The sequence below is a fragment of the Lepidochelys kempii genome, chromosome 4 (genome assembly GCF_965140265.1).
Source record: "Lepidochelys kempii isolate rLepKem1 chromosome 4, rLepKem1.hap2, whole genome shotgun sequence".
Taxonomy (NCBI): Eukaryota; Metazoa; Chordata; order Testudines; family Cheloniidae; genus Lepidochelys; species Lepidochelys kempii.
The window spans coordinates 9,376,931-9,393,687 of NC_133259.1; the positions used below are offsets into that span (position 1 = coordinate 9,376,931).

Sequence of the window (16,757 nt, forward strand, 5' to 3'; positions counted from 1 at the left end):
CTTCGGGTCCCTGTTATGGCCTCTGTCCTTCATGCCCTGGGAGATTTTGACAAAGGTTTTGGCATTTCGAAAACTGGAACGGAGTTCTGATAGCACGGATTCCTCTCCCTGTACAGCAATCAGATCCCGTACCTCCCGTTCGGTCCATGCTGGAGCTCTTTTGCGATTCTGTGACTCCATCATGGTCACCTCTGCTGATGAGCTCTGCATGGTCACCTGCAGCTTGCCACGCTGGCCAAACAGGAAATGAGATTCAAAAGTTCGCGGTTCTTTTCCTGTCTACCTGGCCAGTGCATCTGAGTTGAGAGTGCTGTCCAAAGCGGTCAGAATGGAGCACTCTGGGATAGCTCCCGGAGGCCAATACCGTCGAATTGTGTCCACAGTACCTCAAATTCGAGCCGGCAAGGCCGATTTAAGCGCTAATCCACTTGTCAGGGGTGGAGTAAGGAAATCGATTTTAAGAGCCCTTTAAGTCAAAATAAAGGGCTTCATCGTGTGGATGGGTGCAGGTTTACATCGATTTAATGCTGCTAAATTCGACCTAAAAGTCCTAGTGTAGACCAGGGCTTAGAAGTAAATATCAGATTAGAAGTCTTTTTTTGATCTGTTGTTTCCATAAGAAAAAAAAACCAAACTTTTGCATAATTTCAGTGTTGCTTGCCTCCAGATGAAATTATACTATAACCAGTTAGAGTTCCAGCTAGCACAAAATATAAACTGACTGGCCTGCGTTGGCATTAAAGTGCCATACTAGAGATCACATGTACTTGTTTGATGGCTAAGCTGACTGCTTTATAGATGCAGAGGTAATAAGCATTTGGCTATTACAGTAAAAAAGTAGATTGCCCAAATTTATCCTTGATAGGATTCCACCTGTTTCCATACGAAATTAAAACCTGGCAGCTTTTGTCATATAGTTGATTATATTTGGATCTAATCTGTTTTAGGTTTTCCCAAGGGACTCAAAAGATTGCTTGAAGATGAAGATGTTAAAAAAGTTGGAGTAGGAATTGAAGGAGATCAGTGGAAGCTGATGAGCGACTTTGAAATCAAGCTGAAGAGTTTTGTAGAACTGGCTGATGTCGCCAACGAAAAAGTAAAAATTCAGTTTCATGGAGGGGGGTCTTCATTGTGCTAATAAAGGGAGTCTTTTGTTTTCATTGAAGTCCAAATGTGGCCCCACTCATAATCTGTAGATCTGTTACCAGAGATAAATATTACCAAGTGACACTTTTTAAAGTGTTTGAATTTGGAAGGAACTCAAGTAAGAGCTACAGTATTAAATGCCTTTATTTTCATTGCACAGTGTATTTGATTTTCCCACAGATCTTTTTTTCCCCTCAGCTCTGTTTCTGGCCATTTTGTTCCATTAGGAACACCATTTTTTTTTTTAAATCAATCGAATTTTATTTCCTGTTATTGTTTACTACCAGGAATTGTCAGACTGGATCAGACCCAAGGTCCGTCTAGTCCAGTGTCCTGTATTTAACAGTAGCCAGTACTAGATGCTTCAGAAGAAGGTGCAAGAAACTCTGCAGTTGGCAGTTATGGGATAACCTGTCCCAGGGAAAAATTCCTTCTATCCCCAGTAGTTATGGTCTGGCTTATGCCGTGAAGCATGACCTTCCAAAACTCACTTTTGTTAAATATTTACTGCTCTAACTAGCTATTCTTGTTATCCATATAAATGTTTCATCCTTTTGCGTATCGCACTAAGCTCTTTGTCTCAGTGATCTCTTGTGGTAGAGAATACAGTAGTTCAATTACTCATTGTAAATTTGCCATCTTTCAATTCCTTTCAATTTCCTTGTCCTTGCATTATGAGAGAGGGTGAAGAGAAGTTTGAGCCACAGTCCCTATGGTATTCGTTATTTTGTAAACTTGTATCATGTCCCCTCTCTAAGGTGTAAAGTTTTTCAATCTTTTAGATATCAATTAATAGATGAGATTTTTTCCATGCCCCTATTACCGCATTTCAGGTGAGGACAAATGTTTGATTCATGTAAAGAGAATATTTTTCCATAGTATTCTCCATGCTATTCCTTTGAACCCTAACACCTGTTTGTTTTTCCTGGCTGCTGTTGCACATTGCCCTGTCTACAATGATGCCCAGGTCATTCTCCAGAGTGGATGCAGTTAATTATTTAGAATTCAGTTAAGGGTTATGAGGAATTCAGATTATTCCTTATCAACACTGAATTTCATCTGCCCTGGGAGGGTTCCCCACCGTTGCCTTGCATTTGTCCCATTGCTTAGATCATTATCCTTTTCCTGACTCAGCCACCTCAGAGTCAGAGTGGATAGCTTTTCTCTGGGGCACGAGGCAGAGCTGCTCTCTGCTAAGTCACTGAACGCAACTCAGGTTGTCTTTGAGTAAAACTTCATTATAGAAAATAAAAATCCCTAAAAATTGCTAAGGTGAATGTAAACTTAGTTAGATTGAAACATCACCATATTATGTTTACAACATATTGGATTAAATTATCCCTTCTTTCCTGTGAACAACTTTTAATTTCCTCCTAATTCGCATGTGTGTTTCAAATACCTTGTGCTCATCTCAAAGAAATCTTTGAATTTGTGTAAAGGGTTAGTCTTAAACTGACGGCACAAATCTTAGAGACCCAAAAAAAAGTCAGTGAATATGATGGCGCCCTTCAAAGGGTCTGTTCTCTACCCTTACTGTTCCAGAGGACTGGAGAGCAGCAAATGTTGTACGTATAGCTATAGGACTCCAGGGGCTGGTCTACACCAGTGGCGCAGCTGTAGCATGTCGACGGGAGAGAGCGCTCCTGTCGGCATGATAAATACACCTGCGCAAGAGGTGGTGGCTATGTTGGTGGGAGAAGCTGTCCCGCCAAAAATAGTGCTATACACAGCGGCGCTTAGTCGGTGTCACTTACGTGGCTCGGGGAATGGCGTTGGCTACGGCTACGCTCGCAGCTGTAGCGCGCCGGGAGTTAAACCAGCCCTGGGAGACCGCAGCCGGGAAAGCGCGGCCGTGTGTTCACACTGGGCTCCTTGTGACCGTGGAGCGTGTCCGCGTGAGCAGCTCTTGCAACGCCACAGAGAGCGGTGCGTTGTGGTAGCTCTCCCAGTGTGTAGGTGCCTGCCGCGTGCTTTGGAAAGGGCTGCAGTGCCTAATGGGGCAGGTTTCCCAATCCCCTTGCTCCACGGGCATCCTCCTAGATGGCCAGCTGCTTTTCAAATGAGGGGGTGGCGAGTCTGACAGGGAGTGTGTGGTGTGTATGTGGGGGGAGAGACTGGGTGTTTTGGGGGGCAGAGTGTGTCAGTGTGCTGTCTTGTAAGTTCAGACAGCGGCAGGGGGGAAACCTGACATCAGCCCCCACTTCCCCTTCCCCACCCCTCACCCGCTCTCTCTCACAGTCGCACACAGAGAGAAATGCCTGTGCAGTGAGGTGAGACTCACCGGAGCGGCACGTCCTGCTGGTCGTCCTGGGAATTAGCTATTTCCAGCTCCGGAGAGCCCTCTGCAGGCTGGTGTCTCGTCTGCCACTGGCCCTGTGTCCCTCCATACCCCAGTGCCCTTTACCTTGGGGTTCTGCCCCAGCAGTACCCCCACACTCTGGGTCTCCCCTCCCAGGGAAACCCCCAACCCCCTAAACCCACCTTGCCTCAGTGGCTACTGCCAGTTCTTGTCTAGCCCCTGCTCACTGGGGCTGACTGCAGTCTGTCATGGCCACTCGTCATTGGCAAGGGGTTAGGACCTGCTGCCTTTGCCTATCCTCGGGCTGTCTCTCTGCAGCCTCAGTACCTTTTGAGCCCTTAACAAGGCCTGCAGCCTGGGCGTTTACCAGGCTGGAGCTCCCCAACTCCCTTTGCCTTTCCCCAGCACAGTTCCATTTCAGGTACCTTCTCTCAGGCAGCTAGCCCTTCCCACTCCAGGGCTAGAGCCCTTCCTCTCAGCTCCTGGCTCACAGCCCCTTTATAGGGCCAGCTGTGGCCTGATTGGGCTGGCCACACCTGTGGTCAGCTACTCCCTCAGCTGCTTTCACTCTTTCCCAGCCATGGCCCTCTCCAGGGCTGCTTTTAACCCTCTGTTCGGCGGGAGTGAGGCAGCCACTCCCTTACAGCCTGCCTCTGCAGCAGGAGCATTCCACAGTAATGGTTTGCTTTGTGTCCCGGAGCAGATAAGCATGCTGGCTGTCAGAAATGGAGCTTTCAAAGGGGATAGCTGCATGCCTGCAGCAGAGTTCAAAACAATGACCAGAGAGGCCACTTGACTTCAGGGGATTATGGGATGTTTCCGGAGGCCAATCACAGCGCAGTAATGCAACACCTCGTCCACACTGACACCGTGGTGCTCCAGCCCGGGCGCAGCAAGCTCTGTGCTTCTTGTGGAGGTGGATTACCAGGAGCGCTCCAGCTGCAGAGTCCAGGTGCTCTAAATGCCTTGCCAGTGTGGACACCTCAGGAGTTAGGGCGCCCGGGACTGATTTAATGCGCTCTAACTTGCAAGGTTAGCCAAGCCGTTATTCTCACTCCTGAGGAATATAAGTTATACTGAAGTAAGAGGTAGTGTAAACTTGGCCTAGGAGTGATATAGGGAATTGGAGATCACAGAAAGACTTAACTATTACCTGAGAAATTGGTTGAAACAATACTTAAAAATAGAATAAGTCACCTGGAATATCACAATAGGATAGGGTCTAATTAGCATGGTTTTTGCAAAGGAAAATCATATTTGACTAATATGTTAGAATTCTTTGAATATATCCGTGAAGTAGTGGATAAAGAAGAACCAGTTAAGAACATAAGGTGGGTGCATAACTGGTTGGGAAATGGTTCCCAGAGAGAGTAGTTATTGGTGGTTCACAGTCAAGCTGGAAGGGTTTATCAAGTGGGGTCCCACAGGGATTGGGTCTGGTTCAGGTGACTTATTACTGTTTAATTTATCAGTTTGTTCCAAAACCACCTCTACTGACTCTTCAGTAAGAGGCAGTTCTTCAGATTTGTCACCTAAAAAGACTGGGAATCTCCCCCTCATCCTCTTCAGTGAATACTGATGGAAAGTATTCGTTTAGCTTCTCCACAACGGCCTTGCCTTCATTGAGTACTCCTTCAGCACCTTGATCCAACCAGTGGTCCCACTGGTTGTTTGGTAGGCTTTCTGTTTCTGATGTACTTAATGTTTTTGTTTTTTTGCGGTTAGTTTTTCTGTCGTTTGCAAGTTGCTCTTCAAATTATTTTTTGGCCGGCCTGATTATGCTTTTACTCTTGACTTGCCAGAGCGTATGCGCCTTTCTATTTTCCGCAGTAGGATTTGACTTCCAATTTTTAAAGGATGCCTTTGGTCTCTAAGCATCTTTTTTACTCTGTGTAAGCATGGTGGCACTTTTTGGGGCCTCTTTCTGTGTGTTTTTTTTTTTTTTTAATTTTCTTTTATTTGGGGATACGCACATAGTTGGAGCCTCTGTTTGATATTTTTTAAAAAAGTTTCCATGCAGCTTGCAGGCATATCACTCCTGTGGCTGTTCCTTTTAATTTCAATATAACTAGCTTCCTTGTCTTTTTTTAAGTTCCCTTTTTTTGAAGTTAAGTGCTACTTGTGGTGAGTTTCTTTGGTATTTTCTCCACAACAATGATGTTAAATTTAATTACATTATGGTTGCTGTTATGGAGCAATTCAGCTATATTTAGCTCTTGGACTAGATCCTGTGCACCAGTGTAGCGATGCGAAGACTCACTGTTGCGGCACCTCCTGCTGGTCATCCTGGGAATTAGCTCAACTCCAGCTCCGGAGCACCCTCTGCTGGCTGGTATCTTGCCTGCCTCAGGCCTTGGCACCCTTCCAGACCCCGGTGCCCCCTTTACCTTGGGGTTCTGCCCCAGCACTCTGTGTCTCCCCTCCCAGGGGAACCCCCAACCCTCTATCCCCACCTTTCCTCAGTGGCTACTGCCAGTCATCATTGGCAAGGGTTTAGGACCTGCTGCCTTTGTCTATTCCCAGGCTGTATCTCTGCAGCCCCAGTACCCCTGTAGGCCTTCAACAAGGCCTGCAGCCTGGGCTTTTACCAGGCTGGAGCTCCCCAGCTCCCTTGCCCTATTCCCCAGCACTGCTCCAGTTCAGGTACCTTCCTCTCAGGCAGCTAGCCCTTCTCCCTCCAGGGCTGGAGAGAGACTCCCCAGCTTCTGGCCCACAACCCTCTTATAAGGGCCAGCTGGACCCTGATTGAGCTGGCCACAGCTGTGGCTGCTTCCCCAATCAGCCTAGCTTGGCCGCTTTTAACCCCTGCTTAATGGAGTGGGGCAGCCGCCACACTACAGCCACTTAGAACTAAATGAAGAATTGCCTCTCCCTTTATGGGTCCCAGGACTAGCTGCTCCAAGAAGCTGTCATTAATGGTGTCTAGAAATGTTATTTCTGCATCCTGTCCCGAGGTGACATGTTCCCAGTCAGTAGGGGATAGATGAAATCTCCTGTTGATCATTACATTTTTTGGGTTTTGTAGCCTCTCTAATTTCCTTGAGCATTTCACAATGACAGTTGTGATTCTAGTCAGGAGGTAGGTAGTTTATTCCTACTGCTATCCTCTTATTATTCAAGCATGGAATTTCTATCCATTGAGATTCCATGATACTGCTTGATTCATATAAAATTTTTACTATTTTTCACTCTGTGCTTTCTTTCACATATAGTGCATCTCTCTCACCAGCATGACCTGCTCTCATTGCTGTATATTTTGTATCCTAGTATTACCATGTCTTGTTGATTATCATCATTCCCACCAAGTTTCTGTGATGCCTATTACATCAATATCCTCATTTAATACCAGGCACACAAGTTCACCCATCTTAGTATTTAGACTTCTAGCATTTGTATAGAAGCACTTATGAAATTTGCCAATATTTAGTTGTCTGTTTTCTTGTGCTGTAATTGAATGGCAGTCTTTTCCATTTGAGTGTTTGTTTTTTATTTTCAGTTCTTATTTGTACTTTATCAACTTCTCTTTACTTTACTAGGATATAGAGTAACATCTTCAATAAATCCTCCCTTAAGGTATTTGTTACACCGTGTGCTCCTTCACACCTGTCCGCTTTCCACCAGCCCTTTGTTTAAAGCCACTAAAGTAGTCATGTGGGGGAGAGGCAAAGAATTCTCTCCTGACTGGTTTTTGATCCAGACACAATGACCAATTTTCTTCATGATGAAAGGTTGACAGTGGCATGACTCTAGATTCCATACTGGGTCCAGTGTTTAATTTTGTAGGTGGTGCAGGTAGTGTGCGTATAGTTAACATTGCCCCAAGACTTTTTCCCCAAGATTTCACTTGAAATCTTGGGCAGAAATTTTCTATGCTGAGCATTTACCTAGGTTATGTTATTTTGGAAGGTTTTAGCTAGAATGGTTCAGCTGTTCGTGAGAATGAGGTTTGGGGACAATACATTATCTTATCCAAGTTAAAGTTCTTACAGCTGCTTCATTGAGCCAGCTCTGTTGCTTCCAGGCTTCAGAGCAAAGGCTCAAAATTTGACAGGGGACTTGCCCAGGTGTCAGGAATGTGCCTTTTATTGTTCCTCTGAAATTCACCCTAATGTGACCAAGTTACAAGCTTTTGGAAAATCTCAGTTTGCACATGCTAAACAGAGTCTTCTTAGAGTTTACAAAAACAACAAGGAGTCCAGTGGCACCTTAAAGACAAACAGATTTATTTGGGCATAAACTTTTGTGGGTAAAAAAACCCACTTCTTGAGATGCATGGAGTGAAAATTACAGATGCAGGCATAAATATGTGTATATTTTAAATATATGTATATAATAAAAGTATACTTATGCCTGCATCTGTAATTTCCATTCCATGCATCTGAAGAAGTGGGGTTATTTACACACGAAAGCTTATGCCCAAATAAATCTGTTAGTCTTTAAGGTGCCACTGGACTCCTCGTTGTTTTTGTGGATACAGACTAACACAGCTACCCCTCTGATTCTTAGAGTTTAGAAGCCACGTTTCCCAAAAATTCTGTTGCACTGACATGCTCTGGCCACTGGCAGCTCCCACATGTGACTGGACTGCACATGCACTATTCCCACAGAGTGACTGAGCGCGCGCCGTCCGGGGGCTGAACTGGACTTTCTCTGCAGTTGTTCTTCCTGGCAGACAAAAGCTGCTGTGGTGCTAGGAACAGAAACTGAAAGCAGGGAGCCTGTTTCTCCCGTGCTGACAGTGCCTTCTCAGCTGATACCTAGACGGTACGGAGGAGAAGGAGCGAGCTGCTTGACTTGCAGAGAATTAAGGAACAAGGGTGAGGAGGTAGGGGAAAAGACGCAGGGTGGCGGGGAGGCAGCAGCACATGGGGACGTACTATAACAGTAGGAGGGAGGGGCCATTAAACGAGGCAGGGTCCTGTGGAAAATGTATTATTGGGCTCATGTAATTAAAGACTGTATCCTAATGCATACACACAAGGGGATGAACTAGGGTTCTAATGGAAACCTTAATACTGGCATTTCCTAACTTGAGTGCTTGGCTTTGTACCCTTCATGGCATTTTAATGTAGGTTTTTTGGAGGTACTCTTTATTTCCAATCTGGACAGGGGGAGTGATTCCTGAAGTAGCATAATTTGCAGATGACACAGTTATTTCTTAGCGATGAGCAGTGTTGAACTTCAGAGAGACCTAACCAAGCTAGGTGAAAAGGCAACACAGTGTGAAATAAAAGCCAGTGTGGATAAATGCAAAGTAATGCACAATGGAGGGTAACATTTAGAGTCCTGGGAAATGTACCGGTAGTTTAACTGTATCAACTCAGGAAAGGGACATGGGTGTCATAGTAGAGGTTTCATTGAAGGTGTCTGCTCAATATACAGCAGCGTTGTTGAGGCCAGCAGTTTATCAAGGCCCAAAGAGGGATTGGACAATTTTATATGGATAACAAGAATATGCAGCATTATAAGAGTTAATACTAACAAAAACAGTGTTGGAAAGGGATATTAAACATGCTTCAGGGCTTAAGCCAATCTCTAACTATTCGAGACCAAGAAATGAGACCTGATGTAGGGAGCAGATTATCCCCCATCTGCCCACTGTGGGGTTTCCTTCATCTTTCTCTGAAGCATCTGGTGCTGGCTTCTATTGGAACTGGGATACTGGGCTAGGTGGGTTGTGTCTCTGCTTCTCTCTGGCAGTTCCTAGGTTTTTCTCCCTGTCGTTCTGAATAACCATTCTGTCTTGGAGCAGGGCCCATTGATGTGTTGGTGAGTACTTCATCATCTCTGTTCCCTGTATGACTGTCAGATAGCATAATGCATAGTGTTTAAATTCCCAAAAGTACTACAACTGTTTCAAGTCTGAATGTTGACCATTACATCTGCCCCTTTCTCTGTCCCACCAGCATAAAACTTTACTATTCCAACCTCTATCCAGAGCCCTAATGTAGATGTGGGTAATTACTGATTAAACCTTCAGCTAACAAATCCAGATGTGCACATATGTTTTATATTGATGCATCTGGTTGCATAGGGGAATACCTGTGTACCAGACAGCTTGGCTCAGGGAGCAATCTGGAGCAAAGGATTCTATATCTGGGATAAGAATGAATTATTTTGGTCTCTACTGGCCTAATGTCATATTGCTAGAATACAGATGTAGAGAACATAACTTCTGACCACACTTACTTCTCCTAATGATAGGCATGGCATACAGAAATTAAAAAATCTTAAGGTGAAGTTTTAATACTTAGTAGAAGGCTGTGCCTTTGAACCTGGTTTGAGAGAACCATGCCCCATTAAACTCAGGGAAACCACCATTTAGTAGAACCAGAAGCCATATGTTGGGAGGCTGAAACAATGACAGGTAAATGGGAAGCGCATCATCTCAAGAAAGCACCATAAAAGCTTTTTAAGATGATGATGAAGTGGAAAGGTTACAGTCGGTGCTTAAAGTGACCTGTATTGAGCACTTGTTTGGTGTATTTCTCCCGTTTTTGCTATGCTGTGGACACCCACTTCTCATTGCATATGCTGATGGTGCCCTGATGCAGCAGTCCAGTTGGCAAGAAGGGAACACTGTGCCAGGGCACAAATGCAGAATTTTTTCGGTTGTAACACTGCAGTTGGCTCTGATGGGAGTAGAATCAAGCTGCACATCTGTAGGTCAGTCATTTTGTTGAGGAATGAGTTAATTTTGATATATTCAGAGTCTCCACTTGTGATGTTGAATCAGCTTTGTTACCTTGTTCTGAGAATTATTTTTACCATGTACAATTGCTTTGAACTTAATATTTCTTATTTTTAGCTGAAGTGTAAGGAGATATGGAGTCTAAATGGCCTGGTAAAACATCTATTTAGCAAGCAGCTTCTGAAGGACAAGTGTGTCCGCTGTGGTAACTGGGAAGAATTTCCACTCAGCGAGGAGCAGAAGTTGTATGCAGCCACTGACGCTTATGTGGGTACCAGTAGAGAGCTCCATTCCATGTTTTAACTATTTCATTCCTCTTAATACGTTATTTGCCGACCTTTCTAATGTCTTTTGGCTGTGGTACTCACCAACATGAATGTAATTCAGATTCCTCGCAACAAAATGGTTAGTAATCTTTGCCCTGCAAAACACTCTATAAAGCTTCATAGTGTTGGTGACTGAGCTGTGGGCAGTCTGGCCTAGCGTTCGGAGCAAGAGTCCGGCCTACCAGTTAGAGCTGAATCCAGCAGACAGCATGGGTACTGGCGCGAAGCCAAGGGTTGTAGCTGGGTGTCAAACCAAAGCCTAAGCCAAAGGGTGAACTACTGTCAGTCAGAAGGCAGAGCCAAGGGTCTGAGCTGGTAGTCAGAAGTCAGGAAGAATCTGGGAGCTGGAGCTGCAGCAGGAACAGGCAGTGGCTGGAGCAAGGCTAGAGACAGAGAAGGCAGGTAAGCGCAGCTGTGGGTTAGGAATGTGTTGAGCAGCTCCTGAGCTTAAGTATCAGCCTGTTGACTCCTTCAGCCAATCAAGTGGTGCAGTTGACTCCTTCAGCCAATCAAGGCCAGCTGCACTCATTAGGTTGCCAGAAGAGTGGCTCTGCTGCAGGCTGGCCCCTGACACACTGTGTAGGCTACTGTCTAACCCTTTCAGTTCTTGGTTGCATTTTAACCCGTGTATTCACTGGAGGCTGTTCTCCAAGGTGTTCTCGCCAAGTGGGTCTGATTTGTGAATATTCTATAAAACTGTACAGTTTAGAAGTATAAACCCATAAAACTTAAAAAGTTAGGATTAAAGTTGCCTAAACAGCAGCATTGCCTTGTTGCATCTTCAATAATAACGTCAATTCTGTGGATCAGAATAGGAATGGCAAAGAAAAATATCAAACTTTTGTCAAGTCCTAATGACCAGAAATGATACCATCCCAATATAAATTTTTATCATTTGGAACACTAAGGACACAGTCTATTAGCAGGAAAAGTTATCCCTCAGAGAAATAGCAAGAGCCCATTCAGTCAGGCATAATATCCAATAGAATAAATGTTCTGTTAGTTTTGGAAACAATGCTTAATTATCCATTAGAAAAGGGGATGGGGGACAAATGGAGGAGTGGAAAGGTTTTACTTCACTGAACAGTTGCATATGGGAATGAAGTAATTACAATGTCTAGCACTTTACATCAATAGATCTCAAAGTGCTTTGCAAAGGAGGTTATTATCATGTCTGTTTCTGCCCAAAACTCCTGGCAGCTACCCCAGGGACTCCCCTCACATCTCAGGACCTCATCTTTCCCCTACATCAATGCTTTCTCCCTCTTCTCCCTGGGAAATTCATAAAACCAACTGAACCCGGGAGCCTGACTCTCCCTCTCCCCAAACCCTGCCCTCCTCCCCTTTGGCCCCTAACGCCTCTCACTCCATCAGGCTGGGGTAGGTGGGGAGAAGTGCCCACTTGGAGTACTTGGTCTCAGTAGCATCAAATTCGTATCCATCATAATACTTCCATCTCAAATGATGACCTGACCACAGTGGTTTGTGGTTCAACATTTCCAGGCTAGACTATTGCAATTCTCTCTGCCTGGGTTTAGGCAAAATGTGGAAAGAAGGTACAGCTGGTAGTCTGTCTCCTCACTGAGATGAGCTGAAGAGCATATTGTTTTATACAACATTTAGGTATAACCTTGAACAAGGCACAGGAAGAGTCTTTTCAACAGCAACTCCAAGACTGAGAGTCCAAGCTTCACTCTATGTGAAGTTGCTTATTGACCAAAGTGCAGTTCTCCTCATTCTCAGGAAACGTTGGTTTTTCTAATATACCTGGAGATGAGCAGTGAACCAGAGATTTATAGAAACAATTTCTTTTGAGTTCACTTACGAGACTTATCAGGAAGTTTACGAGGAACAGTAATTGTTGTAGTTCCGTTTATTATTTTATATAGCACGGTAGATGTCCATGAGGCTCTTTATTAAATGAAAATAGAGGACATGGTCTGCCCACATTTTGTGTCCTGTGGAACACGGAGGCAGATGATATTAATCTGTTAGCCACGCCATAATCCAGTGGTTCTCAACCTTTCCAGACCACTGTACCTCTTTCAGGAGTCTGATTTGTCTTGAGTACCCCCAAGTTTCACCTCACTTAAAAGCTGTTTGCTTACAAAACCAGACCTAAAAATACAAGTGTCACAGCACACTATTACTGAAAAAATTGCTGACTTTCTCATTTTTACTATACAATTATAAAATAAATCAATTGGAATATAAATATTGTATTTACATGTTAGTGTATCGTATATAGAGCAGGTTAAGCAAGTCGTATGAATTTTTAGTTTGTACTGACTTCACTAGTGCTTTTTATGTAGCCTGTTGTAAAACTAGGCAAATATCTAGATGAGTTGAGTACTCCTTGGAAGACGTCTGTGTTGATTTAGCCAGTAATGTAGACATGGCCCTTGTGTTGATCTGACTTTCTGTTGTAGACTGGGCCCACGGGTGCAGAGCAAAGGCAGTTTGAGTGACTTGTTTAGCAAGAGCTTAACTCAGCATTTGCTGTGTTTCTAACTTTTTTTTAAAATAAATGAACACACCTCTAACGTCTTGAGGTAATATTCACTAAAATCATTGATATGTTCCTGCACCCTTAACTTTACCTTAAAGTGTTAGGCTAAATTGTATTTTGTCTTGAGTTCTCTAACTTAATGTTACATTATTGACATTGTTTGGAACAAAAATCCTTTACTTAGTGTTAAATAGAATTTACATCTTGGATTGGAGAATAAATCTGTAGCCTCTGCAGTTTGTTTTAGGCTTTTTCCAACCATGGAAGGAAAAAAAAATATAAAACGTGATCTGTATGGAGTCTGAAGCATTGAATTTGTTTTGCTTTTCTTCACAGGCCGGCCTCCTCATTTACCAAAAACTGGAAAATATGAATAACTGTGGTCAGAGGCTCTGTAGTATAAAAACCAGTAAGTTGCAAATTCAAAGAATAAAGAATGTGTGTTTTTTCTAATTGGACATTGAACTGTTTGGAATTTAGAGATGGCTTACAGGGTTCTTTGATCACCTGTATCACCTGGGTATCTGAGTGTTTTCCAGAAGGGGCAGTAAGTGACATGAGAGTACCGTCTCATCGTTCTGTGGTGTGTGCCCAAATTCTATAAGGGGGCTGGTAAGAGATCTCACTCTTGTTTACTTTGCTATTCCACACCATAATAGGGTCAGATGCTTGAATAAACTGTTGGTCACCTTAAAAAGAAAAGGAGGACTTGTGGCACCTTAGAGACTAACCAATTTATTTGAGCATAAGCTTTCGTGAGCTACAGCTCACTTCATCGGAGGCATTCAGTGGGAAATACAGTGGGGAGATTTATAGCATGTTGAGTGCCATCTCACGCATTTGTGAGAGAGATGGAAAAATACCGTAGTGTCTCCTGCTTCTCATCCTGCCATGGAGTGAGATCTGCCAGAGCTGGTCTTTTTTTCCTCATAGCTCAGGAGATGCAAATATCCCATGGAATACCAGCAAACTGTAAACTTCGGCTTTGTCCTAGTGGCACACAGCGTTTGATTTTTTTTTTTTTTAATATATATAGGTTATTAGATTTAATGGGAAATGTCACAGCTGATTTCTCTGAGTTTGCTTCATTTCTGCTGAGCTAGAGATCTTGTCCAGATTTTCTAAAAAGCTTGTTACCGAGTAGTTCCTATTTAGGTACCTAAATATATGCCCAGATTTTCAGAAGAGCTTGTCTCCCATTTACACGTTCAGAAATAATGAGTTAAGCTAAAAATCTTAGTGTTGCTTTTGACCAGGGAAAGCCGTGTGGAAAAGGTTTTATTCTCTTTCTATGCAGGCTGTACCCTTATTTTTCCTGTGATGACCATGCAGCAGCAATCCTGCCTTCTTGATCACAAGGCTTAATTTTTGTGACCTCTCTTAGCGGATTTGTCTATATTCGCAGCTTGTGCATGATGCAGCTGCATGTTTGCTCACTTACTTTTTATGAACTTTAACAAATTAAACACCTTTTAGTTTATGATACTAAAGTCAATGGGACTACTCATGTTTAAAGTTGCATAAGTCTTTGTAAGGGTCAGAGCCTAAGAACATTTAGTCTACATGTGTGGGCTATTCACTTTGTAGCACGGAAGTGTGCTATCCATGCGGTGGAACATACGTAAGTGGCCTGACATCTCAAAAGTGCTGTGACACAGTGTCTCCCATTGGCTCAAAGTGAAGAGTCTGTGAGTGAGGGGGATGGAGCAAGCAACCAGTCAGCACAGGGCAGAGAATGTCTAGAGTCAAGACTGTATGATGACTATGTTGGTATCTGCTCATCCCTGTGGCAATACTTGGTAGGCTACTTCTGTGTCTGTTCCTGCTGAATTTCTTTGGCCCTTTGGGCTGGCTCCACATGGCTCAGGGGAGGGAGTGCTGCACGGGTCCTGGTGCCCCCAGGAAGAGGTGGGGTAACCTCTGTGCAGTTCTGGGTCTGAATGGCGCTGGTAGCGATGTTTTGTCCCAGCTGGGTCCCATTTTCCCCTTCCCCTCACTGTGGAGCACCTCGTCAGGCTGCTTCTGAAAATGGGAAATAGACAAAGCTTATAATTATAATTCACTATAGCAACCACTATTTCTCTTGAGTCCGTAACTATTTCGTAAGCTTATTTGCGTATGAGAGGTTTTATGTAACGAAACTTCACTGACATTGACTTTTTCAGATGGGGAAATGTTGCCCAATGAAGTCAAGAAGCAACTGTCCTCATTAGCTGAAGAAATGGTGGAGCTGGCTAATGGTCTTCCCAGCACTTTTGGACAACTTAAAAATATGCAGAGGTTAGATGTTGCTCAAATCTGCTTCCTCTTTATCTTTGAAATGCCTGTCAGTGGTATGTTCTTATATCTGTACTACTGGTATCTAATCCAGGGCACCCTATCTATAGTTACAGATCCATGTGTATATTGTGGTGGGTGAGGGCCTCCTGGGGTCCCCACCAGATCACAATATGGGCTGCTAAGAGTCCTTCCCCGGCTGAAGGCATACAAGGGATTCTCCAAACAAAATAAACAAACAAACAACAAAAAAAGATTCCTTTTCCTCTTCCTGGCCTGGGAGAGGGTTCATCTTATCTGCAGGCTCTGGTATCCTTGATCTGATTTAGGGTCTGCCTCCAGCTGCTCCTTTTGGTAATCCTCACTTTATACCTGGTCCATATAGTCTCAGGGATGGTAGAGTCTGCCACTGTCTCTTCCTCTTTGCCAGTCTATCCTGTGTTGCCAGCTATATCCAAGGCATAGCAGTCTTCCCCTAATCACCACCCTTCCTGTGGCAGGCTTTCCCTTTTTAAGCTTTGTGAATTCAGGCAGAGCAAGTCTTGCAGTCTGTCTTGTTAGTGCTGGCTGACCCCATGAGAGCTCGTTGAGGCACCCCTCCCAATGTGTGTACCCCCCCTTTCTAAAGAAACTTCAGTCCATGAGAAAACTTCACTTTTCTGCTCGTAAGGTACAAGAATGCAACTTTTCCTTGTGTAATAGCAGAGGATTGGTGATTTAGCACTGCCAGCCATGTTCTGTAGGACTCTTAAAATCGGAAGGGAAGCCTGTGAACCCGGAAACTGTGACAAAGCCTACCTTAAGCAATTGCTCAAGTGACCAATGAGTTTTGGATATGTAATGTAACTAGCCTTCTAGTCAAGGTGGGACCTAGCTCTACTCAGTGCGTTTGGGAATTGAGTCTCAGGAGAGGTTGTTGCCTAAGAAAGGTGGTCTCACATAGGTTTCAGTTTACGTAGCTGATTACTAGTTTCAGGTTGCTTCTTACCATTCATTATTTAAATATGATTGTTAATAGCTTGATAGAAGTGGTTCCATCTAGGCCTGATAGAAAAAGATGTAGAGCAGAATGTCATCTGCGCATTGATACTCTATCACCGGGACATCCGTCCTCTTCAGCCTGAGAGCCCAACATGATGTTTCAGAGAGTCAAGAGCCCATGATCAAATCTTCAGTTAGTTCTCTTATAAACCAAGTACAAAAAACTGATTACCTAATCATTTGCATCCGAAAGTTGCTTTACCCCGTCAACTTCTTGATTTCCAGTGGCTACAATAGTCTTCATGATCAATACTTACTTAGTATTTGTGAGCTGAAAATGTTTGTTCATAGATGTGTAGGCACTCAAAGTGACAGCATTTCTTTGAGTGCTGGTTCCTATGTGTATTCCATTGTGCGTACGGGTGTGCTCCAGGCCGCTGAGACTGGAGAATTCTTGCAAGCATTGTCCGTTAGGTCATGTCTGCACCCCTGACCTCCTCATGCTCCATACCGAGGATAAAAGGGATG

At 43.9% G+C, this 16,757-nt stretch overlaps 1 protein-coding gene across 6 annotated transcripts in view; it reads left to right on the forward strand.

The window, feature by feature from the left end:
• WRN (WRN RecQ like helicase) overlaps positions 1 to 16,757 on the forward strand; it is a 112,078-nt gene that overhangs the window by 34,763 nt on the left and 60,558 nt on the right. For all 6 annotated transcript variants that reach the window (XM_073340321.1, XM_073340320.1, XM_073340325.1 and 3 more), the window contains exons 5-8: positions 948 to 1,096; positions 10,254 to 10,403; positions 13,308 to 13,380; positions 15,137 to 15,251. In XM_073340321.1, the coding sequence (XP_073196422.1) occupies positions 948 to 1,096; positions 10,254 to 10,403; positions 13,308 to 13,380; positions 15,137 to 15,251 (487 nt within the window). The remainder of the gene's footprint in view (positions 1 to 947; positions 1,097 to 10,253; positions 10,404 to 13,307; positions 13,381 to 15,136; positions 15,252 to 16,757) is intronic.